The sequence below is a fragment of the Strigops habroptila genome, chromosome 17, assembly GCF_004027225.2.
Source record: "Strigops habroptila isolate Jane chromosome 17, bStrHab1.2.pri, whole genome shotgun sequence".
Classification (NCBI taxonomy): domain Eukaryota; kingdom Metazoa; phylum Chordata; class Aves; order Psittaciformes; family Psittacidae; genus Strigops; species Strigops habroptila.
In genome coordinates this window covers 2,704,500-2,731,468 of record NC_044293.2, presented here as the reverse complement: position 1 = coordinate 2,731,468, position 26,969 = coordinate 2,704,500, and the positions used below count along the sequence as shown (strand labels likewise).

The window sequence follows — 26,969 nt, the reverse complement described above, 5'->3', positions numbered from 1 at the left end:
GGGAGCATTTGCTTCCTAGCCAACAGTAAACATCACAGACAGTGCTCTCTTCTGACAGCTTCAATAAAAGCCAAATACAAAAATGAATTTATGCACAGACTCTGTCAACTACTAATTTGCAAACATAGTAAAGGCACAGCACTGGAAAGCACAAGACTTGCCTCGATGACTATGACACTTTTCAGTCCATTGAAACAGACAGTGTGCTGCAGCCCACATAAATATTAGATCTTACAAACTCTACTAATTAAATACATGCGTGATAATAACATCTAGTTATTAACACTAAGGTATTAACATCTAGTTAGTAGCACTAAGGTGTGACTTTCTATGAAGTTCTTACCCTTATCCTCCTGGAAAAAATAAACCTTTTCTTCTCAGCACACAGTTAAAGAAGCCCCAGTTACTACGGGGACTTACAGACAGCCAAAGACACGGAAAGTGCATCTAAGCAGATAAGAAACAGTTAGGGTCTATTTTAGTACCAAGTCAGGAGCAAATCAGCAATTAAAGCCTCTCAAGGGCAATTATGTGTAAATTCTATCCCTCCTGTTTTCTAGTCATAGCAACAGAAACTACAGCACTGTTATAAATAAAACTCATTTGCAAGCAACTGCATAGGAAGAGTCATCAGTTCCTCAACAAGGTACTGCAAAAGCAGCAAGAGCCTCCATTCTTTTCTTGTGCTTTAATAAACAGAAAGAAGCATAAAGCTAGTTCTGTAGCCGTGCAATTGCTCAACTCTGCAGAGTGTTTGGAATGGTTACAGGAAGAAAAATACAGTTAACTCTGAGACACACAAAAAATTAATCGTATACAAATGTTTCTTCAGTGTCATAACAGGACACAGCAGGGTTCTGATCATCCCTTAGTGGCCAACCAGAGCCTGCAAATGGCCGAATTTCATCCCAGCTCCAGCATGTCCTTGCAAAGAATAAACCCCTTATCTTGCTCAGCCATGTGTCGCCTGCCACAAACGGCAGAGCAGAGCAACGCCCAAAGCCAGCCGGCCTGCCCGAGTGCTCCGGGCCAGAACAGCTCTGAGGGGAGCGAATGTGGGCACCCGCATGCAATCGCACAGAACAAACAGGAAAACACCTCCTCTGCCATACCAGCCACCCAGTGAGGCCCCAAAGCTGGGCCTCAGATGGTCCCGGTAGTCCAACCTCCCCCTTCCAAAATCCTCACACTGACAGCATCCAGCAACAACTATCCAACCCAGCACTAGTAACTAAGCAGGAATTTGAGGCAGAACTACACCAGAAATTTTCAGGCTAAAAGATATGGCAAATCTCACCTAAATCCAGAGCTGAAGCAGGCATTCTGTCATTCACCTTACCAATTATAGCCTACTTTAGGATAATAAATGGTCCCCCCAATGTGCTATTTTCTTCCATTAACTGTAAAGGCATTCTAGACAAACAGCTCAGATAGAGACGTCTACCTCAAAGACTTAGCGAGTTAAGCAAGATAAATGCCACCTTAGGAGGCCCCTAAACAAATACAGCATAACTACGAGAGGATTAAATTAAGAGGGTGTAAATGTTTACAAACATAAAGTGGCAGAGTAATAAGGCTGAAGATGAATTGTTTGATATGGTCCACTGGGCAGCAGGATTATGAAAAGAAGCAGCTGACAAAGTAAAAGAACATCCTGAAGGAAAGAAAGGGAAATAAATCTCACCGCTTAAAGTTCCGAGTCTCTCATACCATCAGAAGCCATGGAGGACACCATGGCTATCCTGGATCACTTTTTGCTTATGTATTTCTAAATCCCAAGTACTACAATACAGGATAATCTTTCTCCTAGTTTCTCCTAGTGCTAAGTAGCTGACAGGGAATGGCACGTCAGATGTTTCTTCAGTACCGTTGCTGAACATTCATTACACTCTTAAAGTCTTAACATCTGTTACACCCTTTTGTTCATACCTGGTATTTCCTCATTCAATCTTTGGAGGAAAAAGATGCAAGAATATGATGTTGCTTCAGCTACACGAGTCAGCTGGGTAACAGAATCCAACTCAGGGATGAAGCATAACCATTATCAAAGTTAACTGGGTTAAGGTTTGGTCCACAGAGAAAATCATCCCAGGCACATGAGATATGAACTGGCCATCATAGAGGCTACAGAACAGCGCTAGGAATGGCCATTCATACATTCCTTATATATATATACACACACTTCAACGCCATACACGATAACATCAAGAACATAAAAGACAAAACATGTAAAGGATGGGACAAGTGCAACCTGGTCAAAGGAAATGTCAAAGAGCTATCAAAACACATGATATGATTTCCATCTTAAACTGAAAGGACAAAAAAAGAAACATCCGCTGTCTGTAACAGGGATTTAAGCAGCTACACATATGCAAAATGCAAATATGTAAAGCTAATATGGAGAAAATGCAGGCCTATGCTGCCCTATTATGTTCATAATACCATTTGGCAGAGATGTAAGATGGGTTTTTCTGTTTTAAGGCAGTTCCCAACTTAATCCCGCGAAGGAAGGTCACTGATAAATACAGACAGAATTGAACATGTCATATGATTGATACCATGTAGATCTAACGACACTAGAAGCACCAAGTTTATTTATATTGCACCTGCTTTACATTCCAAGCTCAAGAGCTGGATTTAAAGAGGCAACAGAGAGGCTTCTTGGGCCTAATGGGAAAGGAAGCTTTGGACCAACATACTGCTAGGACAGCAGTGACCAAAAGCCACTCCCTGCAGATCCTGCACAATGCTGTACATAAAAAGGAGCGGCCTTGCTCCAGACACTAGTAAGCAGATGTCCACATGATGAGAGTACACATCACCACCACATCCGGCGCTCTGCTGAAAGGTTCAGCCAGGGAACATACAGGCTATGATGACTGTATTCCCTTAACACCCCAGAGCTGGGGTTCCTTCAGGCCAGAGGTGACGAGCAGCAGCAAGACCAGGCCCTGCTTCCCTGCACTCTGCCAACCATCACACAACTCTCTCCAACTGCCAGGGCTGTGGAGACAGGTCTTTTGAACCAAAACCTTAATGAACAAAAGAGAAACATCCTCTTGACATGACTGAAAGCTGAAGGAAATGAGACATTTTTTTTGTCTCTACTACATTTTCAACTTGGCTGTTCCAATTCAATAATGGAAAGCATTTTGTATTACTAACAAGCAAATTAAATTCCCTGTCCTCGTGCTCTTCCCTCCCGTGCATTACCCAACTGATTCTTGGTTTGGAAATCTTGCCATTCCTTTCGATATCGTGCAACCTGCCATAAGACACTAACCCTTAAGCACATGACAAAATTCTCACAAAGCCACTGAAAAGCCACCTTCTTTTTACTGTCACTGTCTTGTCTGGTACAGAAGAACTGTACTGCGACTCAAGAATAGCTCATGCACACGCACTGCAGAAGAAGTTAGGAGTTTTCTTTTGTCACCTACTCTGCTCATTCAATTATACTACAGAATTCATTTCAAAGACTTAGTACTCTATGAGCAGCACAGCCATAAATACAGACTATACAACTCTGAGCTGTACCAGAGCCCTTCCACACCACTCAGGCACTGTGCTGTCCGTTAATAACTGCAGAGTCATGAAAATGAGTAAGTGTAAGAAAGAACTACACTTGCTCTCTTTCTTGCCTACACTTGGAGTCTAAAAAGTGCTTTCAGGCACCCAAAAGCACCATCACTCTGCCCCAGCCTTGGCTTCTCTCCTCTGCCAGAACTGTTTTATGAATGTATGTCATGAAAGACTGTTTGTATGTTTGTATGTCATGAAAGGCCAAAGCAGGGAGGCCTTTGCCACACACATTCACAGCATAACCACCAAATATTCACAATAATGGAGAACATAATAAAATACATAATAAACAGCTTACAAGTGTCAAAACCCATAACTTTTCCTCTCATAAAAAAACCCACCCTGAAGACATTAATTCCATACTTCTGTCTCAAAAGTGCATATGAGATTTCCCACTTGATTTGTTCCTCCTCACGATAGAAAAATACATTTTTTCGCCTGCCTCTGAAGCACCCCAGTACAAGCAAGAGAACCCCAAACTGCTAACAAAATGCACATGGCAGCACCTGCAGAGAAGCCCAGAGGCCTGAGCAGGTATCTAAAGCAAGGAACAGGTTACTGCAAAGGTAGACACCAGCAGACATTCCTGCTCATCAACTATCCCCTCCTGCCCTCACCTGAAGTGACCTCTCTTTGGCAGGCCATAATGCTTGACCTAACGAGAAGCAAATGCATCTTCAATACCAGACTCGGGCTGTATCCTAAACTCTTGTCAATTTCACTGCTTTAACTTCTCGCAGAGACAGTTGCTTTTGGTGTTCCTCCCAGCACCAACCCGTTCTGGAAGCTGAATTGCAGTGCCTGGTTCTTACAAAGCCTAGCAGGCTTGAAAGCTGTTGGACTTGAAATACTCCAGTTTCAAAGTTAACCTAGTTGCCTTGACAGTCAGCCACCCTAGGTATGTCCTGATTCCCTGAAACTCTGATTTAATCCTGCTTTTCTGATCCTATCTGTTATGCTGTCACTGAAGGCAGAACGCAAAGTACATGAGCTCTGGGAAGATCCTTGATTTCAGAAAACAAAATAGTAATAAAAGAAGAAAATTCATTTCATACTGACCTGTCCGTGATTGTGGACTGTGTGCCACTCATTGGAGCCTTTGGCAAGAAGTCGTATTATCCAATTTACATCTTACTATTACTGCAGGAGTTTTAATGAGGCTTTGCCCCCCACATGCACTGAGGTTCAGGATCCAGCCTTGCTCCAGAAGAGGCATGCACAGAGGACAAACTCAGTTCAAGGGCAGGAGGGAGAAGAAACGAGAAACAACAAACCAAAACAACTTCAAAACTCTTCTTGCAGTCACTTAGAATATCCAGACCACGGAAGTGGGGCGTGGGGGATGTTCAAGAGCAAAAAGCAAAAGGAAAAACAACAAGCTGCTCCCCTCGATGCTCCCTTAACCCAAGGAGAGGGAGAAAGTAACGCGTGCCCAGAAAGAAAGTCTTCCGAAGCAGCCAATCCTCGCCGCTCCGGAGCCTCGACGCGGAGGGGAACTCCCGGTATCCGCGCAGGGCGGACCGGAGCGGGGCCGGCTGCTCGCGGGGGCTCCCCGGTTCGCCCTCGGCAGGACGGGGTGCCCGCTCCCCGCCGCTCTTCACAGCCTCTCGCCCGCGGGGGGCGGGCGGCTCGCCCCGCCGGCTGCCGGTGTCCTGAGTGCCGCCGCGCAGGGGCCCATGTCCCGCTGCCGGCCCGCCCCGACCCCCCGCCCGGCTCGCCCGTAGGGGGGTCGGGAAGGGCAGCCGCCCCGCCGCCGCCGCCTTTAGGCCCGCAGGTCCATGCCCCGCCGCTCCTCCTGTCCCGCTTCGGCCCGACCTAGAGCGGGGCGCGGCGGCCCGGCCTGCCGGCAAGGCCCCGGGTGGGCTCGATGCGCTCGGCCGCGGGGCTCGGTGTCGGCCCGGTTCGGAGCAAAGTTCCGCGGTGAGCGCTGGCGGCGCGGCCCGTTCCTGCCGCTGTTCCGCTTCGCTTCGCTCCGCTCCGCTCCGCTCCTCCCAGCCCGGTTCCGGGCCAGCTGCGCTGCGCTGCTGCGAGGCGGGAGCGGCGCGTCCCCCGGAGCCTGCGCCGAGCCGGGCCGAGCTTCAGACCGCCCCGCCCGCCGTATCCTTCCGCCGGCAGCAGGCCGCCTTCCTGCTCATCCAGCCCCTTCGCTGCACAGGCTCAGTCTTTTCCAGGCCAGCGGGATGTTTCCCTCGCTTCCCATCACGACATAGGAATAGCTACTCCTCCTCTGGCCTGCTGTAACCCTGCCGAACAGCCTCCCTCCCCATTTCCCTTCCTTCCCGGAGCTCCATCTCCAGCCTCCATCCACCCCTGTTTTGTCACAAGCTCTTAAGGGCAGGGAATGCCTGTGCCTCCCGGAAAATACGGCACCGAAGAAACTTAGAACACGAAGAAAATAAGCATCAAGTTAAAACAGTAAGGCGCTGTGCAGCTCTGGAGTGTCGGATAGCCACCGGCTGCACTGTTTACTCCCAGTCCTTTCACAGCTCCGTACCAAATCTCGCGTTCCCGGCATTCCCACAACACATTTCTTCGGGAATTTTTCTCACCCGTGAAGGTCAACAGAAATCCGGGATCGGAAAGAGCTATTCCTGCTCCCCTAAACATAAAAACCTCCCTCCGATATGGAAACATGAAACTACATTGCCATACCTACTAAACACAGAGTATGTAAACATGTAAATTTCAATGCGTGGATTCCCCTCGGCCACAGCCCTTGCTGTTCCGCTGCTGTAACTCCCTGCTGTTCATGCCACATACAACAGCTTTGGAGAGAAGCGCCTGTCCCAGCTCTACATGTATTTAAACACCAGAGCCTGCTTCCTGCAGTGCACACAAGGCAGGAAGCAAATCTTAGCAGCTCAGAGGCCACGTTCTAGGTACATTACCTAATCTCAAAATCTCGTTGCCAACACAAGGGCATAAATAAGATTCCAATCAGGCACTCTTGTTCTGAAACACCCAGGAGTAACATGTATATACTGCAACTTCAGGAACCTTCCACGCTACTGCTAGGAACTAAAGGGCTCACAAGTACCAGAAGTGGAATGGAGAGCAGGACGGCTCTGCTGCTGGAGGATGAGCATTAATACCTGGACAGAGGAACTTATGGAACATCAGCCTTTCTTACCAAATGCCAGCAGACCAAAATAATCTTATTAGCTAATCCTAATCACACAGAACCCCATCCTTCTTCCCTTTAATTAATCTTACCTCGATATACTTCTTCAAAGGCAGGACACTGGACTTGGAAAGAGTCTGGAAAACAAGCTTCTGAAACTCAGGACCAGATACATCATTAAGCATACAGCACCATATCTTGCTTGCAGCTATGTTCAGCCCCCCACCGCTCTACAACATACAGTTTTTTCCTCCTTGGAGTGAAGTGAGCGTGAATCAGGAAGCCGGGAGGCTGACTGATAGTCTGAAGAATTTGTTGGTTTGCTGAACTTCAGTGCAAAGAGGGGAAGCGTGGGATGAAATCATTTTCTACATGATACTTGACATATACACACAGGACATGCATACTTCCTCCTTTGGTTTCCTTTTGAGGGAGATAGAGGCTTGGGAGTGCACGACATGCAGCCATGACTGCCTCTCATTCTGACTGAATACCCCTATCTATTTATATGTATTATATATCTCTTTATTTCATCTTATCTGCAATAAATCCCTCCCTGCTTTTAACTTGGGGAACATCAAGTAGTGTGCCTTGAGAAAGGAAGGCTCCTGGGAGACCTTCTGTTTCATGGCATGGTTTCATTTGCGTATTAGGCCTCGATGCTTTTTTATTACTTTAATTATGTTTTATTGTGCATGACAACATAATGACAACAACAATTAGCTGGAGGAAGTCCTAACAGAATATAAAATGAAATATAGGAGCAAGAAGGAAACTTATGCCCTGCTGTAGTAAATTGACATAAAATTCAGTGGAGTGGCAGTGATTAACATTTCACTTAACTTTGCTCAGTCGTGTCAAAAGAAGCATCACCCAAAACTACAGCAATGACAAAAAGGAAGCATAAAACCGTTATGCCATATGGTTCAATAGGTTAACTTTTGCTCATAATGGGCTGCACTCGCATTTCAATGTTTAATGCAACAATAAAAAGAAAAGGCACTAATAAAACAATTCAAAAGTAGACTCTGGAACAATAACTGCTTCTCTTTTCTGCAAATGCTGTTAATATAGACGTCTATTTATGATACTTCTACTTGGGCATTTTACCATGTGAAGTCTCGGGTGGTGAAATCAATAAGCAATTACACTCTGCAGTGCTAATTAAAATAGATAATTGGGGGTGGGGGTGTAGGCTCTAAAGTTGTCACTTTGCCTGAATTTATATGTAGTACTGTCACATAGACATAGGTGCTAGAAGTGGAAACTGCGCATTAACCTCACCAGTCTGTGTCACCAGGGAAAGCACCGATGTCCCCAGCACTCTGTTCTTTACTGTCCAGAGCAGAACCAAGCAGCTGAAGTAAGGAGGACCCTGAAGCAAAGAAGGTCCACTCCTGTGAAGTGTAACTTCTTGCTTTTCCTTAAAAGATGGCACCAAAAGGGCAGATCCCTGGCGGTGCCTTATATGGGACTCCTGTAAAGGCAGGCTTAGAGAGAAAGGTTTCACTGAGATGCTTCTTGCCGTTTTCCAGCTGTGCTCACTGAGGAGCTGTTGCCATCTGCTGGAAAAGCCTTGTGTGGCACCTCTCAGCGAGGTCCTGCTCACACCCCGGCCCCTTCACAACATTTCAGGTAGGATAAGCAGCCATTGGAACAATTTACCTGTGGGAGCAATAGATCTCCTGCAGACCTCAAGTAAAGAGCAGCGAGCTTTGTAAAACTGTGTGCTTTAAGTCAAGTATGATGTGCTACTAGCTGGGTTTCGCTGTTCATAAAAACTAAATGGATGATGTCTTTTAATTTTTGCTACTTGCAAGTAATCAATGTAAAACCAGTGACAGAATGCACGAGTATTTTGGACTGTTATTTAAACTTACCATAAATTGCTATGCCAACTTTGTTCTGGCAAAAAGAAGTCAGTTGCTTTTGGAAGGCAACAGCCAATCTTTATGCCTTGCACGGCTGGAGAGGAAAGGCACAAGGGAAATGATAACAGACAGTTCATTTCCCAGATGTGCATATGAATTTGTGACTCCTGGAGAATGGATAGCACCTTGATCTTGTGTCAGGACTGGGGTAAACCTGGCTCTGCTCTCAAGCTTAGCACAACTTAAGCCTTCCTTGCCCTAGTGATCTTGTGTAGTGCCCTGCAGTTCCATCCAATCAAACTCACCTAAGCACTAACGACTGCCTCTTAGTTTGGCATCCTTTGATCCTGGGGAACTCAGGGAACTGCTCTGGCATGAGATTCCTCTGAGCCAGCTGAGAACATCAGTGGGATTTCATTATTTGCTGAGATTCTACCTTTGAGAGAGCTGAAGCTAGTAATGATACCCTGAATCAAATCCAGACTATCTGCTTGGCTATCTACTGCATTTTGCAGGTGCTGGGCTGATACTAACCAGCTTCTCTGTGATGTGGATGCAACCTGCTTCAGAAGCCAATATGACCAATCCAATAGCCACCAGTGGATGTCTGCCATCTCACACCTTAAAATAGGCACATGATTTGCTACATACAGACAGGCAGCTCATTCTGCATCCAGTTCACTGGCAATGCTGGAAACACGTACAAGGCTTGTTCTATGCTTTTAAGTGACTGGGACACAAATGCAACTTTGATGACTTTGTTAGGACACAGGTAGCCTAATCTATCAGAGATTCTACTGTGAGGCCTTATTACAGTTCCTAAACCTGGATAATCCACATCGCAGTAAGGATTTTTATAGCACTAAGCTTTCTTTCCATATCAGCATAATTAAAGCAGCAACCTTTGTAAGGACAAATGAAGCTGCTGTACATTCTGCCATGAGTTTCCTTATTGCTCTCTGCTAGAATCAATGTCCTCTGATTGGAGGGGACTTTATAAAAAGAAAGATATTTGTTATTAGGGTAAAATCTGAAGAGATGGAGAATAACATTATTTCTCATCACATTTGAGGATTATCAGTTACACTGAACAGATCTGAACCTTCTGACACAATACACCATTCAAACACCACCACAATACAAGCATTGCTGAAAACCTCTACTTTCAAACATTTGAGAAGCCACAGAAAGCACCTGCTTCCCATACAAAATTAACTACCAATAAACCGTTTTTACTTTGCAAAAGCTTTTCCATATACCTTTATCTACTCAGTTCCTTCTTAAAGTTATTTTCCAAAGACTTCTTATGTTGCCAACTTACCAGCTGCCAAACTCCCCCTGGAACTTGAGGGAAACAGGACAAAGGCAGTAAAAGCTAACACCTTCTTTTACGCGGATTTACTAGAGCACGTATTGAATCTGACTTGGAAAGAGAAAAGTGGAAACATAGGAGAATCTTCTCCTTTAGCATACAGGGCATGGAAAACAAAGGAAACATTTTTCCCCTGTGAGTTGCCTGAGGATAGGTGCATGAAAAGGCTGGGAACAAATCTCACTGAAGAAATGCACTCTGTTCAGCCAGTCAACAACCTGAAAGCACCTATTAGCAAACACCAAACTCCTAAGTACTCCTGAGACCACCTTGCAAAGAAGAGTGGTTTCTCTGCCTGTTAACACATCTAAGAAGCAATAATGGTGAAAGCTGTACAAGTTGTTGGCTCAGTCTCTAAAAAGCACCCACCAACCATCACTTTGTTCAAATACACTGTCAATGCCACCAATCCAGAAATACACAATACAACTTAGTAACTGCATCCAGGGAGAAAAAACAAATATCTCATATAATTAAATAATCTTTATTTTATAAAACATAATACAAAGCATCTACACCATTCACTGGTGGAACATTAGTTGCTATTACACAGTAATTCAAACACAATTATTATTTCACACTAGTTCCACAGTTTCCTTTTACAATTTGCTCTAGCCCCTATGGACTAGCCTGAGGACAGGTCCCATCATGTGCTCCATCGCCTGAAAGATACACTTCTTCTGTGATTCTACGCTGGAGCCCACTAACAGACTATGAGGCCTTACTCTGAGATATCCTTGCTAGCTCTACCTCATAAAGCCATTCCCAATTGTTCTTTTGTTTGCTGGTGCCCTTGTTTAACTTCTAAAGCCTCAACACTGATCACGGTGTTCTACTTCTTCCAACCAAGCTTCCCCCCAGTTCAAAGAAGGGGACAACTCAGCCATTAAGGGCATTATCTTTCAGAACATCTTCATACAAGTTGTTTCATAGATACCTGCATCCTTATTCACTTGGGCAGGTATGGCCTGTACAGCCCCCACAGAAGGGGAGTAACCATGCAGTGAGCTGCACAGCAAACCTCAGCAGAGGTCAGAGTCCAAACCATCAGGACTGCTCAGGAAACTCTTCTTGGTGGGCAAGTCAGCAGCTGCATTGAAAAATGAACAGGCTGTTCTCACCTACAATTCTTCAGGACTTGCTGCTGAAAGCTGTTATTCCCTGGTCAGACTGGCTGCTGAAACGATTTTGGCTCCATTTACTGCAATCCTTACTAGGGAAAACCCACCAGACATCCTGTCTTCAGCTCAGGAGTCCACCTGAACAACCAGCAGCACGCCTGATCTTTGTGCATGTGTCTAGCTTATTCCTTTAGACTCCTACCCATCAGTACCACTGCAGAACAGCTTGGACTCCTGCTTTTGTGAGGCAAGCCAGATGCTGGGAAGTGCCATGTTCACGTGGCAAAGTACTGATGATGGGTCATAGCGAGAAGTGCTTCGCTCAAAGCAGTTTTGCCTTTATACAGCACAGCTTGACACAGACCACCAAGCATTCATCAAAGCTGGCTTAGTGTTAACAAATGGAAACACCCCACGAGGTAGGTAATGCTGTACCCACTTAATAGAGTGGGTAAGCTGAGGCAAAAAGGCTCTTGACATGCCCGACAGCAGCAGCAGAGCTGGGAAAGAACCAGCATGCCCCAACTAGCCCTTCTTGTCTCCCTTCAAGGCTCAATAGTCATATCACTGTGCTGTGCTAAATGAGTCAAGTTTCCTTTTCAGGAGCAACTCACCCATCAGTTGGCTCTATTTAATCTGAAGTGCTTTGGGCTTTTCAGGTCTTTGGCTGCAACAGGCAAGGCTCACAGCAGAACTGGCACCTGAGCTGCACTGGAGGCCTGGTGCTGAGGCTCAAAAGAAATGACCGTAATGATGACAGCAGGAACAAAGGAACAGCACTTAAGAACATACAGTGAAATAAACACTAGAAGCTGTCAACTGGGGGGCAGTTTTTCCCTGCAAATGGGACCGGATGAAAGTAACGCTTATTTTCCCTCCCAGCCAGGTTCACTTTTTTACTTAAAAAAAGGCCAGATTCTGTGCCTCTCACTTCTTTAATTATTAGGCTGTAAAATAAGTCTCTCTTACCCTATAAATGCTCACTTTTCTAAAGTGACACAGATCCAATCAGGGAGACAGAAGTGAATTCAAAGCCAAGGGGTCAAGGCGTCAATTCAGATAAGGAGAGCCAAGGATGGATCTCTGGCTTGAACAGGGCAGAGGACACATTTGAAGCTGAGTAGCTTTTCCGTCTTAGCCACTGTGTTTTGAAGATGTGCATTGGCCACTCTTCAACCTGAAATTCCAATTTGGATCTGACAGTGTTAGCCACTCAAGGAGCTAACAGCAGTATTTGGAGGGGCTGGGTTGAGTTTTAACAGTCAGGGATGAAGAAGAGAGAAAGAGTCGGAAAAGCATTTCGCACTGGGGGCTGTGTCTTTGGGTGTATTCAGAGAGCACCTAGTCCTGCAAGGCGCCAGTGCTGATTAGAGCTCCTGGACACTACCGAAAAATAAGTTACCAATGTTATTAAATAAGTCACTAAAAGGAATTAGGGTAGGAAACAACCACCTACCTAAAATTCTATTCTCTCTAGAGTCACGCTCTAGCTCAACCACCAAAATAAGTTTCTCCCAAAGGAAACATAGGGATAATGAACGAAGTGCAGATAACAACCCTCATTTTGCATTTATATAGCACCTCTCAAGTAAAAATCTGAAAGTGCATAATACAGATGGATCAGCTCCATCACCCCCAATTCACAGATGGGGAAATTAGGCACAGAGTTAGAGTTACGTGACTTGCCCAAGGTCACATAACAAGTTGGTGGAAGAGCCAGGAATCCCAACTCTGACAAAACACTAGAAGATGCTTCTTCCTAACAGTATGAAGAGTCAATCTAGCTGGCTAGACTGTACAGGACACTGAACGTGAAGATCTAGTGTTATTTCTTCCTCTTTGCCAAGATTCTACCAGTGCTGAAGGAGTTAGCTGTGAAAATTACTATTTACACCTGCACTGCTGGACTACTTATGTTTAGTCAGTAAAATTAGCCCTTCTTTCACTCAAATCATTTAGCGTATGCTTACGTAGACACTGAGCCAGCCTCTGCCAGGCCAAACACTGCAGATCCAATGAATCCATGGCATAGCTCCATGGATTTCAGTGGAGTTATGCCAGGGATAAATTTGGCTCCAGAATTGCTAACGTGTGTTGGCTCCTCTCCCAACAGTGGCATTTCAGGCACGATCCCCTCCTTGCCAGATTGTGAACTCGAGGAAGTCTTTACTCAGCATCCAGTCAGTGGTTTTTCAGATGTCCATTAGTTTTCAAGTACAACTCATCACTCCTCCGACTCCTCCAAGCGTGGTACTTCTTCATGCTCTTCCTCCTAGCAAAGCGACAGATGCTGACCATGAAAACCCAGGAGACAGCGTACATGATGACACCACCCAGCTTAATGTACCACCTGGGTTTGGGAGAAGCAAGCTCACAGTACATCAGCCAGGCCCCCACTCCAATCCGCACCCCAGTGAAGAGGACCACGAAGAAGAAATCCACCACGTCACCTGTGAAACTGTGGTAACACCCGATCTCCTTCAGGAACCAGCGAGCCTGCAGCAGCGGGTTAGTGATCTCACTACCAAAGATGACGGCATTGACCTCCGCAGCTGACTCCCCAAGTGCCAGTGATGCTGTGATACCCAAGATGCTCACCAGATGGTGGGCCAGCATCAGGGCACCCTCTGTTTGGAAGTACACACACCAACAGAGGTCGAAGAGGAAGTAGCCCAAGCTAAGGCACAGCACATGTACCTGAAGAGTTGTGTTTGGTGATCCTGAAACATAAAGACACCAGACAGAGCTTTAAAACATGGAGGCAACAAGCAGGCAGCATCTGAGACAAGGAAGGGGTATTCACCTTCAGTACTGGCAGACTGGTATTAGCTTGTACTGATCACAGCTCAGATGGAGAAGTCAGAGAAATCACAATACTGTAGCTGTTAGTCTAACAGCTGCACACACGTAATGCCACACAACATGATCAAACACTCTGCCAGACTGCAGCTGGGAAAGACCATTACACTAGCAAAATACAGTACCAGCCTCTCCATTTCTCTAGTACTTGCCATCACAAAGCAGCTCAGATACCACAATCATCATTCCTCAAGTGAGCTGGATACTGAGGTGGTAGGAGAAGCCCGCTTTGTGCCATCACCCACTGGGGGACTTGGGACCACAACTTTCATTACTTACCTGGGTGACTCATAGGCCAGGGACCATCAATAAAGCCAACGTAAGCAGAGAGGCAGGTAGCAAGGATGCCATGGGTCAGCGTGACCAGCCTGCAGCTCCATTCATAATTCCGGTGCTTGTAGCGATGGCAGAACCAAGCGTAGAGAGAGAACCAGGCAAGCAGACTGCAGGCTACCCGCAGAGGCAGGGGGAACAGCATCCTGCCACAGGAACAGAAAGACAAAATGGATCAGAAGATCTAGCTATCAGCAGTGTTAGCAAAACCCAGTACAGCATCTCACCCGTAACCACCCCAGCACTGAGTGTAAAGTGTTTCCTGATGCTGTTCCTTGCTCCTCACAAGGAGCTCTAGAGGATCTGCAGTTCCTCTGGGGAAAGTCCTACATCAAAGAAGTGTATCCTAGAGAATCAGGGCAGATTCACCATGTGGCCACCAGCACACAGACCTCCACCAGTGTCACCTCAGCTGTGGGAAGATGCACTGAAAGCCAATGACCTTGTGAGGCAGCGAGTTCCTACCTCGCTGAATAGAAAACACACCACAACTTGGTCAAGCACCTTGGAGGACTTCTCCAACCAGTCTGTGATGCAGGATCTGCTGGGATATGTTAGTGCTCATGTGCACTGCCTGAGGGACAGGCTGAGGAGCACCACATCCAGCAATAAAGCTTTGATCCAGAGCTATGCCTGCCTCTTCATTTTAGCTCCGTGCCCTGTATCTGCATTTGACTGGTCTGCTTGTGCTGCCCCACCTGACCTACTCATCCTGTCATGCTGTTTGCTAGCTTCGTTCCTCCTCTCCTGAAACAACAAAACAACTCCAATAAACCCCAAAAACCACAGTCTCTTGCTACGTCCACTGCTAATCAATTTTGCCAGTGCGGCGACACCAACTGCTAATAATTCAAGAGAAACACAAAAGGCATTGCCATCCCCTCCTGCTACTGAATTTTAACCTTCTAGCCCCAGCACATCTCCAGGACAACTTGGGAAGAAAAAACACTCTTAATTCCCCTTGTCCTCCCCAGGAAAACTTCCATTAGAAAAACATATAGTTCAAGCTTCTTCATGAGTATCTGAGGTCAAAGCTCAGATTAGAACAAAGCACACCCCAGCAGACAGTGACCAGATAAAGCAGCCCACCATCTTCAGGAGCAGCGCAGGAGCCAGTTGCTAAAAGCCCCCCAAATACACAATACTCTAATATCTACATCTCATTCATATTTATAATACCTTTCCATGAAAGGTAAGATGTGTCTCTTTATTCCTGAGCATTCAGGGAAGCGCATCAAAAGCAGTTGAGTCACGCTCTGGGATGCGCGAGTTTCCAGTTGTGTAATAGCAAAAGTGCCACTGGTCCTGCTGGTACCTGCTGACCGGCACACTGGATTCACACCCAGGGCTGGGGAACACTAAAAGGACCACGCTTAATGAGGAGTCAGAGCTGCAACAGGCCAAACAGGAAGGTTGGGCACTGCAAGTCTTCCCAGGAATGACTTAGGAGGCTGGGTAAACAAAACCATTATATTATAATGGGCCTTGGGAACATGGGGAGATGAATTAAGGATGTGATTAACTGCTCTGATCAGGCATTCCATTGACAACCCTGGTACTTGAGGTCTGTATGCATTCAGAATCAGGGCAGATAAGGCAGGAAGAATTCTGATGTGACAAAAAGGAGAAAGAGGTGCAAAAAATGTTTCTCCATCCCCTGGAAAGAAAGGGGGCTATCTTCTAATTGCACATCAAAGCTCGACATTGTCATTAGCACATACAATTGCACACATACATTACATGTATGCATTGCAACTGTGAGTTACACCTGTCCCTGCACACCGGAAAGGACAATATCCTTTAGTAATCATATTATCCTTCGTACCACCAGGAGCAACGGGGTCATGAGTGAAAGCAGGCCCTACAATAATTACACGTGTCTAAAATCCTAGTCCGGAACAGCCCTGGTCTCCCCAAAAGCGCTTAAAAACTAGACGGGCACATCCAGCAAAGCACCGTTATTCCTTTGTATTTTGGGGGGTACAACTAAAACGGAGGAGCCCAGAGAGCCTGCACAGCGTGTCCGAAACCACGGATACGGTGCCCACCGCCCGACCCCGCATCCCGCATCCCGCATCCCTCCCAGCGCTGCCCGCACCCGGCGCCTCCCGCCCCACTCGCCCCACCTGCAACCGGCCTCCGCCGCTCGCCTCCGGCCCCACGTTTCTCCAGCGGCCTCCAAGGCTCTGCGGGTCCCCGGGGATGCCGAGGCTGGGTCCCCGCACGCCGCCGGACCCCGCACGCCACAAACCGCAGCGCAGGCTGCGGGGCCAGGCCCTTCCCCGCGCACCCACCGCAGGGACGCGGCTGCTCGGGCCGCCTCCGCCGCTTGGGAAGAGGAAGCGGCGGCGGCCGAGGGGCACCTGCTGGCGGGGAGGAGGGACGGCAACGACCGCGGGAGCGGAGGGAAGGGGCGCACCGCACCGCCCGGCCTTAGCGGCTCCGTGCCCATCCATCCCTCCTAAACCCAGCCAAGAGGCTGGGGACCATCAGGGCTGGCCCCGAGTGCCGTAACGCGCAGGTTTGCAGGTCTCTGCCTGCCGGGGAGCACCGCGGTTCAGTGCCCGGTTGCTCTCAGAACAAGAGGCAGGTTATGTTTCCACCGGGCACATACACACGCAGAGCATCGCTTTAGCCTGAGGGCACAGGAAATTAGTCCCACGCACCCATGACCCGCTTCAATCATCTCACGTGTACCAGAGATAACATGGTACGTGCGGGCTTCTTTTACTCACAGCCAGGCAGCGCCCGATGCGAACCAACTCTTCTATAGAGCTTGCAACACTGCATCACTATAGCACCAGCTTCCAGGTAACGAACATACCCCGCGGGGTTTATCATGCAGGCACAGCATGCAGCTTCAGCAGGCTGTGAAAGCGCACAGCCCTGCCCTGAGTATACCCCGTCATCCAATGCTTGTGCAGCAGTTACAAAGCCCAGCAACTTCTTCTCACTACAAGCATTCAGTGCTAAACCGCATCTTTTCTCTCTCCCAACTTCATCTACATCCACAGAGTAGCAAAATCCAGGGCTTATGCAGCCTAAAGTATATTGCAAAAACGTTCCTCCACAACCAACACACTCCTTCCCTAAGTCGCAATCAAAACAATCTCTCACACCCAGCAATAGTTTGGGGATTTTTTATCTCATCCTGTCAAGTTTTACTCTTTGAAATACAGATGGTGAGAGTAGCTTGTCCTGCCTCTTACAGCATCTGTAATAAGTCTGTTTTCAACTGGATATCTCTCGATCTTACTTTTCCAGTTCAGGCCAGGCACAGGTTTCTGGTGCTACAAGATGCTCATCCTTCAGCTATTTCAGCATGACATCCTCACTAGCATTAACAGCGCATTTGCTTTTCTGACAAATCTTAGGTCTCATCTTGCTTTCCTCCACCTTTGCTGGACCAGGCACCAGTCCCCTACAACATCCTCAGTAACAACCGAGATGGAGCTGTTCTTAGCTTAGGATAAAGAACAGGGTTGACAGATAGCTGTAGGGCTAACATTGACGCATAGCACAGAAACTGAGCAGTCAGGAAGAACAACAGAGATGCTCACAGAAGATCACTCTGAAAGTCCTAACAAAGCCAGGACCATTTAATGCCTGAGGTAGAATATAGAGGAGTTGTGGGGGGGTTTGTTCTGGATTGTACAATGTGCAAAATGTGCATGTAGTAAGATGCAAGGTGGCAAGTTAAACCATCTCCCAGTGGATTGTACCAGAAGTTAGGAGGAGCTTGCACACTAATTTTCTTGTTTGCTTTGTGCAGAGTCAGCCATTTAAATAGGCAGGCTGGGTTGCACTGGCTCGTTTCGCCTGCAGATGAATAGCATTCAGCAAAACAGCTCAGGACAGGAGCCTCTGCTAACAATTATTTGCACACTGCTACATGGTGTAGTACAGCTACACCCTCTCTCAGCAGAACATTCCTTCTTTCTGTATTTATTCTAAGGAGCACTTACAACAAACACTGAACCTATTGGCTTGCCAACAGTGGGAAACTTCTTGTCCAAAAATAAGCAAGAAATACACAAGAGCTGGAAATACACAAGAGCTCCCAAGACTGAGGCTCGCTTTTTGTGACTGTAAAAGCCCTCGAGGATATTTGACAGATAAAAACCAGGCACCTGTATTAAAAATTACATTCTCTGACATGTTAGCAAATAAGAAATCCAATGGGATAGCAAGGGCGGAACCAAATGCTTTTCTAGCATCACATTAGAGGATTTGAGGCTAAAACTAAGCTTAGATGAAACATGGTGCATGACCACCTGAGGGCACTTGTCTTCAAATCTCACAGGATAACTTCCATCAGCTCAGTTTTGCATGCAAGCTGCATGCACTGGTTTACTGTCTCCATAGCTGAAGGAAGAGAGGTTTCTTGTTGGAAGCCAAGCCCAGGCCCACTTCCACCCCAGACAGCAGAGTTCTGGCCCACCAGCATCAGGTTCTCAGCTGGAAACAGCCACTCAGCAGTGTCTTAGGATATCTCACACCGCTATACCCTCAAATACAGTGTAGACAAACCACCTTGCAATCCCAGCCTTCTGAATTGGCCATTCCTAAAATGAAGCACAGCAACAGAGAGACGTTGGCGCTACACAGGAAAAAAAAAGGCAACCTGGGATGTAGGACATAATGAGAATTTAAGTTACCCTGTGACCCTGCATCCATCTGGAGCAAACACCTCAGTTTAATAGTTTATTCTCGAGTTCTCTATGATACATGACTCATTGCCAAGGCAGGTTATGGGCACATTAGTCACAAATCTAAGCTTCAGCTGACCTTCATCTATTCTTCACACCTCACGCCTGAGCTGCAGAGCATATGGCTCAGTCCTGTGCTTGTTTCCCCACTAGCTCACTCCTTCCTGAACTGCATTAAGGGCATGAGCCAGAGCTTTGTCAGTGACTACTAGCCTTAGCATGCTTAGGCTACCCTCAAGTCTTTCTTCCTCAGGCTTCATGAACTTCAGTTTTCTCCTTAAGACCCAGAACAAAAGAACATTACAGCAATCATTTCTTTTGAAAAAGAGAGCATAACTTTATTAGAAGTCCCATCACTCATAGGAGTTTTCAGAAGAGCACAGTGACTCTGGCAAGAGTTCATAGCTCATGAGCCCAGGCCCCTAGAGCAAGGCTTCTGCTTTTCTAAAGGTAATAGCCTGCTCAATTCCCTGGATTCACAGCTGCAATGCATCCAGAGGGCATGTCAAAAGTTAGGTTATTTCATGTCATTTCTTAATCTCTCCACACACCTTATTCTAACCCCCAGCCAAGGCAGATACCTGCCCTGAACAGTGCCAAAGTTAGTGAGATAAGAGGCATGGAGGAGCTAGTAAAGCTGTGTCCCCATAGCAACTGTATTCCCACTCCTTCCCCTCTGCAGCAGGGGTGACACTTAACTTGAGCAAGAGCCACACAGGCTGTTTCAGGGGCTCTTTAGCTCTGTGCAGGAGCTTCTCTAAACAAGATCTTTGAAATCAGGAAGGAAGGGCAACCAGCCTTGCTAAGCCTAAGGGCAACACAAAGCCATTTGTTTCTCAGCTGTAAGTGAGGCTTTTACGGGAGAGTAAATCTGAACTGCAGCTTTAAACAGAGGGAAATTCACATTAAAACCCCAGGGGAAATGTCAGAACACCATTCTGAAAGGTAAAACAAGAGAACTGGTCCATACTCCAAGACCTGCTGGTATGGAACAGATGTTGCATTGAGATCTGCCTAAACATTACTGTCACCCCTGAAAATATAGTCACTTATTACGCTTATTAGCCATGCATTCAGCTTACGTGGCTTGTAGATGAGCCAACCCAGAACAGAAAGAGCATCCAGAGAGTGCTCTTCTCTCTCTCTCACCCACAAAATGCCTGTTTGGTTTTTTTGAAGCAATCCCAGACTAGGTGAATACCTGCTTATGGAATTTATTGGCACTAGTCTAATACTTGACTCTTGTTTGCAAAGGCTTGAGTCAATCCCAGTGAAGTCACACTGCTCTGAGATCAGTATCTGCTTGAATACAAGTATTAAAAAAAAAAATGTATCATTAAAAACAATGAGGTAAAACATTACCTCACTTCAAGTACCATCACTTCTCACAGGCAAAGGACAGCTCTACCATACCCTGCAAGCACTTGAATCTTGTTCAGAGGCTTTCATCCAAGTACTTAGTCAAGTGTGTTGTCCAACTCCTGGATTAAGGGAGAATGAGGCTCAATAAGTCTTCCCTAAATCACATCCCTACCTGGTCCCACTGGCATAAAGATGGGATTTTCTGGCTGTACACTGTAAAACAATTCTACCTCCAAAATGATGACAGAACATACAGACTGTGCAACTATTGGTGGCAGAATGAATAGGTCAGGTATTGCCACTCTCCTTGAGACTGTACCATTACTGGAGAAACCAGGGAATCAGAGTTCAGTAGACATGCCAGACTCTTCAGATTTGCACTCAAACCCCTCTGCTGTCAGCTTTCCCATGTTCCTAGCGCCGGTTCATCTCCTCCAGGCATAGCCAATGCCAGAAAGTCAATTCCATGTCGCTTTTAGGAGTTCTTTTCATAGGAATAAGCTTCAGTAAACCAGGACCCTATCCCAGGGGATTATCCTCAATCCACTAACGAGCTGTCAAGTGCCCGTTAGTTTGCACAGGTGCGTTCACACTCCTCAGGCTTGTCCAGGAAATACTTTTCTTCATCATTTTCCTCCTGACAAAGCGGCATATTTCAACCATGAAGCCCAAAGACACAACATACATGGCCAAGCCTCCAGCCTTCAGGAGCCAGCTGGGAGCAGGGGATGTCACCATCGCGTACATGATCAAAGCTCCTCCCCCAATTCGAAGCACCAGGAAGAGGGAAACAAAGAAGAAATCCACAATGTCTCCCAGGAGCGTGTGGTAACAGCCCATTTCCCGCAGGAACCAGCGGGTCTGGAGCAGAGGGTTGGTGATCTCGCTCACAAACACAACAGCATTGACTTCTGTAGCAGACTTCCCGAGCCCCAGCACCATGATCATGCCACAGATGCTCAGTGTGTGGTGGAGCAGCATGAGGTCCCCCTCTGTCTGGAAATACAGGCACCAGCCCAGGTCAAAGATAAAGTAACCCAAGGTCAGGGACAGCACATGGATCTGAAGAGCTGTGTTTGGTGAACCTGAAATGAAAGATGTACATAAGCCTGGGGTCTGATTTAAGACATTCTTCTACAATATGGAGCACTACAGATGGTGAGCATGCCTCTTTCCTCCTTAGTTTCCAGCCTTTCCTATGGGCCAAGGGCCAGGCTGGAAGCTTGGAGGTCTGATTTTGCTCTCCCTTCACACTTCAGCCCACTCAGCAGACCCAGTCAGGCCACCCATCCCTCCACACTTCTGTTTTGCTTTTTGTCTCTTAGAAAGGGGGGTTGGAAAGCCTGACCACCATCAGCAGAACCATTTGAGTGTTAATTATAGGAAACAGCGAACAAAACCCCACAGCCGAATGCTAGGTGCTATTATACCTTTAAAGATGTGAACAGCACTTGGTCTATTCTCAACACACTGCTATGCCTACTGCTGCAATAAACTCAAGCTGCCAACCCGAAACTTTCCATATGCACACAAAAGGTAAAACAAAAAGAAGATTAACAGTGAGAAGTATAAGGAGAAGAAGCAGGAGGAGTTAAACAAAATCCTGCCCCAAATACACCCCAAAAACATACACATAAGAGAACAGGCAGCAAAAGCAATCTGCCCCTCACTTCACTTGTAACAACTAGAGGTGTCCACACTGCATGACAAAGACGTGTCCAGGTAAGACTCCAAACATACCTGCATGGGTCAGAGGCCAGGGGCCATCCAAGAACACAGTGTAACCAGAGAGGCCGGTGACAATCAGCCCATGCAGCAGGGTGACCAAGCGACAGCTCCACTCGTAGGAACGGTGCCTGTTCCAGTAGCAGCAGCAGGCGTACAGAAACAGCCAGGCAACAAAGCTGCAGGTCACCTCGAGAGCGATGGAAACCATCCTGCTGAACACAGAGCGAGGACATTATCAGCACTGCAGCCCTCTCAGCAAGGACTGACCATCTGCCTCTGTATCCCCACCATTCATGGAAACCACAGGGGTGGAAACCAAAACCAAAACCAACCAACCAACCCACCCAACCCAAACAACGCCACTAAAACATGCTTTGCACCCTTCCCATGAGCATGATGCTCTCCTCTAACACCATTCCCCTGCAAGCCTCTCTCATTACCAAGCCTCTAACGCGTCTGGGGCACACCAAGACCGCAGCAACCCCAAGCCAAAGCGCCGCTCGCCCTGGGGGACCGGGACACCCTTTCCCCGCACGCCCCGGGGCCCTGTCCGCTCCTCACCCCGGGTTACCGCTGCCCCGCTCCGGCTCTGCGCACCCGGGACGTGCCGCGGGCTCCAGCGCTGCCCGGGCAGGAGGCGGTACCAGCGCGCATCGGGAGGCTTTTACCTTCCCCTCCCCGCCCCGGCCGGGGCAGGGCTCCCCCCGCTGCTCTCCGCTCCCCGTCGCCGTTCGCTGTGCCCCGCTTACCTGCCCCGGAGGCGGAAAGGGATCCGAGCGGCAGAGCTGCGTTCCCCGGGGCAGGGTGAGGGGAAACGGGGTAGGAGAAGTAAAAACAGGCGTCCGGAGTGTGTCAGCAGGGCTGGTACCTCCACCCAGCCTCAGCCCGCCCAGCTGTGAGCATCCCAAAGAGTCCCCAGGCTTTAATTTGGGTGAATGTCCTTCTCTGTGATGAAGGAGAATAAAGTGGACAATAAAGCTGGATCAGGCAAGGGGGGGGGGGGGGGCGATGTGTGCATTTGTTCTGCTGCTGTTTTAAGAAGTGTTCTGCAGTCCTCTTCCGAATTTTGTACCGATTTGGAAAAAGGAGGCTGGGAGGGTGGGAATAAATACGGTGACCACCTTTGTATTGTCCTGTGCCAACTGCAACCAGGGGAGGTTGAGGTTGGTCAGTTTGGGACTGCTTGGGAGCTGGGGAGTGGTGCGGGATGTGCAGGGAAATGTGACACAGAACACGCAGAACAGGATGAGTGAGCGTGGAGCTGAGCTGGCGCGGGCAGAAGCAGGACTGAGTAACCAGGGAAGGGCTGTGCTTCCTCCAAACCCTGACAGCGAGCTTGGGTTTGGTACCACATAACTTCTGTTTATTCAGTTTGTGCGCCCCGAACAATCCAAACCTTCTCTGCAGCTAAAGAGCTCTGTGCTGGGAGTGAAACCAATAACTCAGAGCATGGGAAGCCTCATCTATGGTCACTTCAGTCTGTTGTGTGTGCTGCACTCCATAGGAGGTTTCTCTGTGTTATAAAAATATGCTTCTAGTTGGATTGTAGATTATAGGTTGCTCTTATATTTGAGCCAAAACTTCCTGACCTTTCTTTCCTTTGCCAGCATTTCAGCCCCACTCCAAAGCAGGTCCATGGGCTGTGCAGGCAGGGACCCCACTGCAGCCCAGGCAATGGTCCCTGCTGGCATCTGTAACAGTAAGCCTGAATTTAAGCTCAGCTACTAAAGGCATTGTATTGGAGTGTTAGGATCTATGCTAATTATACCAGGACTGTAAGTCCCAAGGCTGTGAGCATCAGGAATGATGAGAGCACTTGATGGGATCACTTAAGACACTTAGAAATACTCTAAGTCTCCCTTCAGGCCACAGGAAAAACTGGGAAGGGCAAGAAACAGAGCCCTGTTCTCCCAGTTTGCGCTCACTCTCCTCACAGGTGGAAAGCAAAGGAGGAAAGAAAGGGGAAAGAACAATAAAACAAATCAAATACAACAGCAAATTGTTAATTTTCCAGCCCTTCCCAGTCTTGCTTGTACTTGGGCACTACTAAGCATCATGGATGTATCAGGTATCCCACCTCCTACCTCATCTGCATACTCGCTTAGAACTCTGGAGTTGCTACAGCAGACAAGTGGAAAAGCTACCCTTGATGTCAGTCATTAATAGGAGTGCATCTCCTATATGCACTCCAGCATCTGTCAACAGAGAAGAAAACCAGGAGTATTTGTCCCTTATGTATTCCGAGGATGTCAGTTCAGTTGTCTCTGGCTGAGAAGACCAAGAACTAGAGAGAGGTCCAGCTACAGACAGATATACTGTGTCCTTGATTTGCTTTCGGAGCTGGGTGGGATCTGGCTCATTTCTCCAGGCAGCTTGTGAATAACCAGACCACAGATAAAAATAAAAGACAGATGGGGTCACACCCCTTATACTCACAAGCGATAGGGATGGGACCCACAGAGATGTCTTAGACAGGGACTCAGCTGACAGCTCTCTCTTCACGTGCTCCTGGGGTTCACGTCACTGATGCTTGAGTCCTGATGGTGAAGGAGCTCTTCTCAAGGGAAGAGCAGGGACAGAGAGCATGGAGATTGTTCAGGCACAAGGGCTGCTTTGGTAGCAGGTCAGGTTGGCCAGGAGATGGTGTGAGTTCTTATAACCACTGTGAGGCACATCTGCTGTGAGCAATTGTTCCCAGCATTGTTTCTCTGTGGCTGTGGAGGGTGACTCTTAGTCTTGGAAAGCTGGAATTTCCTGCTCTGTATGTTTTTATTCCCTTAGATGCTCCTGTGAGACTGGAAGTGTTCCTAGAAGCCAGGGGAATGAAGGCCTTTCCCTTCCAACTGTAGCTTTTTGTCAAACAAACAAGCTGCTAATGTTTGTTTTCCTATTCAGGACCAGTTTATCAATAAATCTGAGCACCTCATTATTGTGTTTATAAACTTTTCAGTGGAGATCAACTCTCATGATGTGTTTGCACAACACCTGGCACAGCTTGGCTTTAATCTCAGCTGCAATACTAATGTGCAGATACTGTTATTCAGCATTTAGTACGTTTGCAATTTCCCTCCCAGCTCTCAGGAGTAATATTCCAAAATGTATGAAATGCTGCTTTGGTGGAAGCAAATTACTTGGAGGGATTTCTGAGAATTAGATTGATTAGTCCTTGTCTGTTAAGAGCCAGATTTTGAATTTGATGTATCTTCTCTATACTATAAGAGTGTATACATGTACAACAACCATTGTAAATAGTTACTTGCCTTTCACAACTTTATTTTTGGTCTCTTCTGACAAAGAGGCTCCAAAACCTCTGGGAGCCTTTACTAAAAGTGGTGAAGCAGACTACCAACTGACTCTGAAATCAGTAGCCAAGTTAGAGCTCGGGTACCACGTATAGGATTGATGCAAGAATTCCTGAGAAGAATTTGCAGGCTAGGGCTATAAAGGCAGTAGGAATGGCCACTTTGAGCTTTTAAACAATTGCTTGTAATCTATGAAATAACTTGTGATTTTTCATAACAGAAAGGAGCCGGCAACTAGAGCTTTACCAAGGGTCAGTGTAGTAAGTGTCTTCTTTTGTAACTGGCAGTAGAATCAGCTGTAATGTTCATCATCCGTGAGCTATGCTGTTTAGCACTGGGAGGAAGGATGGATTATCATCACCATCATCTAATAGGGATTAAGTAATTTGTCCAAGATCATGCAGGAAGTAAAATAAGATAGGGTGGTGCAAAGGTACAAATTGATGGTTTAAACCTGTTCTTCCTGTCTGCTAATCTTTAAAGGAAAAGGGAGCAAAAAGATGAGAAAGAAGGGGGAAAGGAAGTGTAATTGTCTTAGCAGTGTGCCATCCTGTGATGCACTTGTGTCCGTTATGTAGAGTATTAATTTTAGAAAGCTCTGTATCTTAGGAGGAAGAGGCTGGAGCAAGATCTCTTCCTGCCACTTGAACATCTTTTTCATATGGAACTAGCTTTGAATAAGGATGGTAAAATCATTGCTTAAAAAGCTGGAAGCTTCTTAGGGGGTCTTTATAATTACAGAGCACCAGCCACCCCTCTTTTTCATCCCTGGCCAGGCCTGTTGTTTGGTCAAAATCCAAGTGCTGCTGACTTTATTCATAGCGTTGTAGCACACAGTGAACAGTCACATGCAAAACACTTCCCAGGCTGGCATGAAAAGACATCATTCAATTCATCCTCCATCCTCCTCTCTCAGTGTTGGCCAGCCCTCACAGGAGCTCAAGTGAGGTGTTTCAAAGAAAGGCCTGAGAGTAAAGGCATCTCTTTGAGGGACGGGTTATGAATTGCCAGCTATCGCCTACGCTTCTCCCATAGGACTCACAGCATCTCTTCTCCAAGGGTCCATAGCAATGCCCCTGAGCAGGTTCAGCAGGGGCAGGCATGATTGAGTCGACAATGTGCATTGGCTCACCTTAGTCCACCGTGGGTTTTATGAGATCCCAGCCAGAGACAGGAGAGGAAAATTCCCATTCCCCACCCTCTACCTGCATATGAGTACAGGTCAATGATTTGTGTTCTGAATGGATGTATACTTTTTTCCTAATCTTTTAGACTAGGTAACAAAGAAACACCTCTGGAAAGGTTTCTTTCCAACAAAACCAACAGGCTGGCACGTTGTTGTTAAAGCAAAGCTAATTATCTGCCGATTTGTTCATTCCTATTTCTCCTACCCTCCACCACTTTAGTACACATCCCCTTAGTCTTAAACCCACCACCCTCCCAGACAGTTTAATTCATATGCTCATGTGAAAATAATCAGGGGAAATACTTAACTGTAGTATCAACCTCAGTTCTTTATCCACTAACAAAGGTCTTTTCTGTGAATAAAAACTGGTACAGCCCCTGGTTGTTTTGAAATGGCAAAGAGCTAGCTGAGTTTAAATGCAGT

At 47.0% G+C, this 26,969-nt stretch overlaps 3 protein-coding genes across 10 annotated transcripts in view; all 3 read right to left on the bottom strand.

Annotated features, from left to right (window-relative positions):
- ARHGEF12 (Rho guanine nucleotide exchange factor 12) overlaps positions 1-5,628 on the bottom strand; it is a 76,021-nt gene extending 70,393 nt beyond the window's left edge. For both annotated transcript variants that reach the window (XM_030505250.1, XM_030505251.1), the window contains exon 1: positions 4,642-5,628. In XM_030505250.1, the coding sequence (XP_030361110.1) occupies positions 4,642-4,673 (32 nt within the window). In that variant the 5' untranslated portion in view covers positions 4,674-5,628. The remainder of the gene's footprint in view (positions 1-4,641) is intronic.
- A 5,137-nt stretch (positions 5,629-10,765) lies between these two features.
- Positions 10,766-20,607, bottom strand: LOC115616361 (TLC domain-containing protein 5-like). 6 transcript variants are annotated; one of them, XM_030505483.1, is made up of 4 exons: positions 16,386-16,571; positions 15,439-15,710; positions 14,206-14,405; positions 10,766-13,787 (listed from the first exon to the last, which is right to left on the bottom strand). In XM_030505483.1, the coding sequence occupies exons 2-4, from the start codon at positions 15,492-15,494 to the stop codon at positions 13,249-13,251; spliced, it is 795 nt and encodes a 264-aa protein (XP_030361343.1). In that variant the 5' UTR covers positions 15,495-15,710; positions 16,386-16,571; the 3' UTR covers positions 10,766-13,248. The 6 variants fall into 6 exon arrangements, with proteins under 6 accessions (XP_030361343.1, XP_030361345.1, XP_030361342.1 ...); XM_030505487.1 differs by lacking the exon at positions 16,386-16,571 and having other exon boundaries at positions 10,984-13,417; positions 13,518-13,787; positions 15,439-16,309; XM_030505485.1 differs by lacking the exon at positions 15,439-15,710 and having other exon boundaries at positions 16,386-16,590.
- Positions 20,608-20,704: 97 nt separating this feature from the next.
- LOC115616362 (TLC domain-containing protein 5-like) lies at positions 20,705-22,793 on the bottom strand. Of its 2 annotated transcripts, none has more exons than XM_030505489.1 (3): positions 22,620-22,793; positions 22,071-22,270; positions 20,705-21,415 (listed from the first exon to the last, which is right to left on the bottom strand). In XM_030505489.1, exons 2-3 carry the CDS (start codon positions 22,264-22,266, stop codon positions 20,877-20,879), a joined length of 735 nt encoding a protein of 244 aa, XP_030361349.1. In that variant the 5' UTR covers positions 22,267-22,270; positions 22,620-22,793; the 3' UTR covers positions 20,705-20,876. The 2 variants fall into 2 exon arrangements, with proteins under 2 accessions (XP_030361349.1, XP_030361348.1); XM_030505488.1 differs by having other exon boundaries at positions 22,071-22,267.
- Between the last annotated feature and the right edge of the window lie 4,176 nt (positions 22,794-26,969).

Coding starts and splice junctions, on each gene's coding strand:
- LOC115616361 (XM_030505483.1), bottom strand. CDS start 15,494: ATGCGCTTCCCTGAATGCTCAGGAATAAAGAGACACATCTTACCTTTC. Junction 14,406..15,438: donor ATCTTACCTTTCATGGAAAG/GTATTATAAATA, acceptor TTCCTGTGGCAG/GATGCTGTTCCCCCTGCCTC. Junction 13,788..14,205: donor CTGGCCTATGAGTCACCCAG/GTAAGTAATGAA, acceptor TTTATGTTTCAG/GATCACCAAACACAACTCTT.
- LOC115616362 (XM_030505489.1), bottom strand. CDS start 22,266: ATGGTTTCCATCGCTCTCGAGGTGACCTGCAGCTTTGTTGCCTGGCTG. Junction 21,416..22,070: donor CTGGCCTCTGACCCATGCAG/GTATGTTTGGAG, acceptor CTTTCATTTCAG/GTTCACCAAACACAGCTCTT.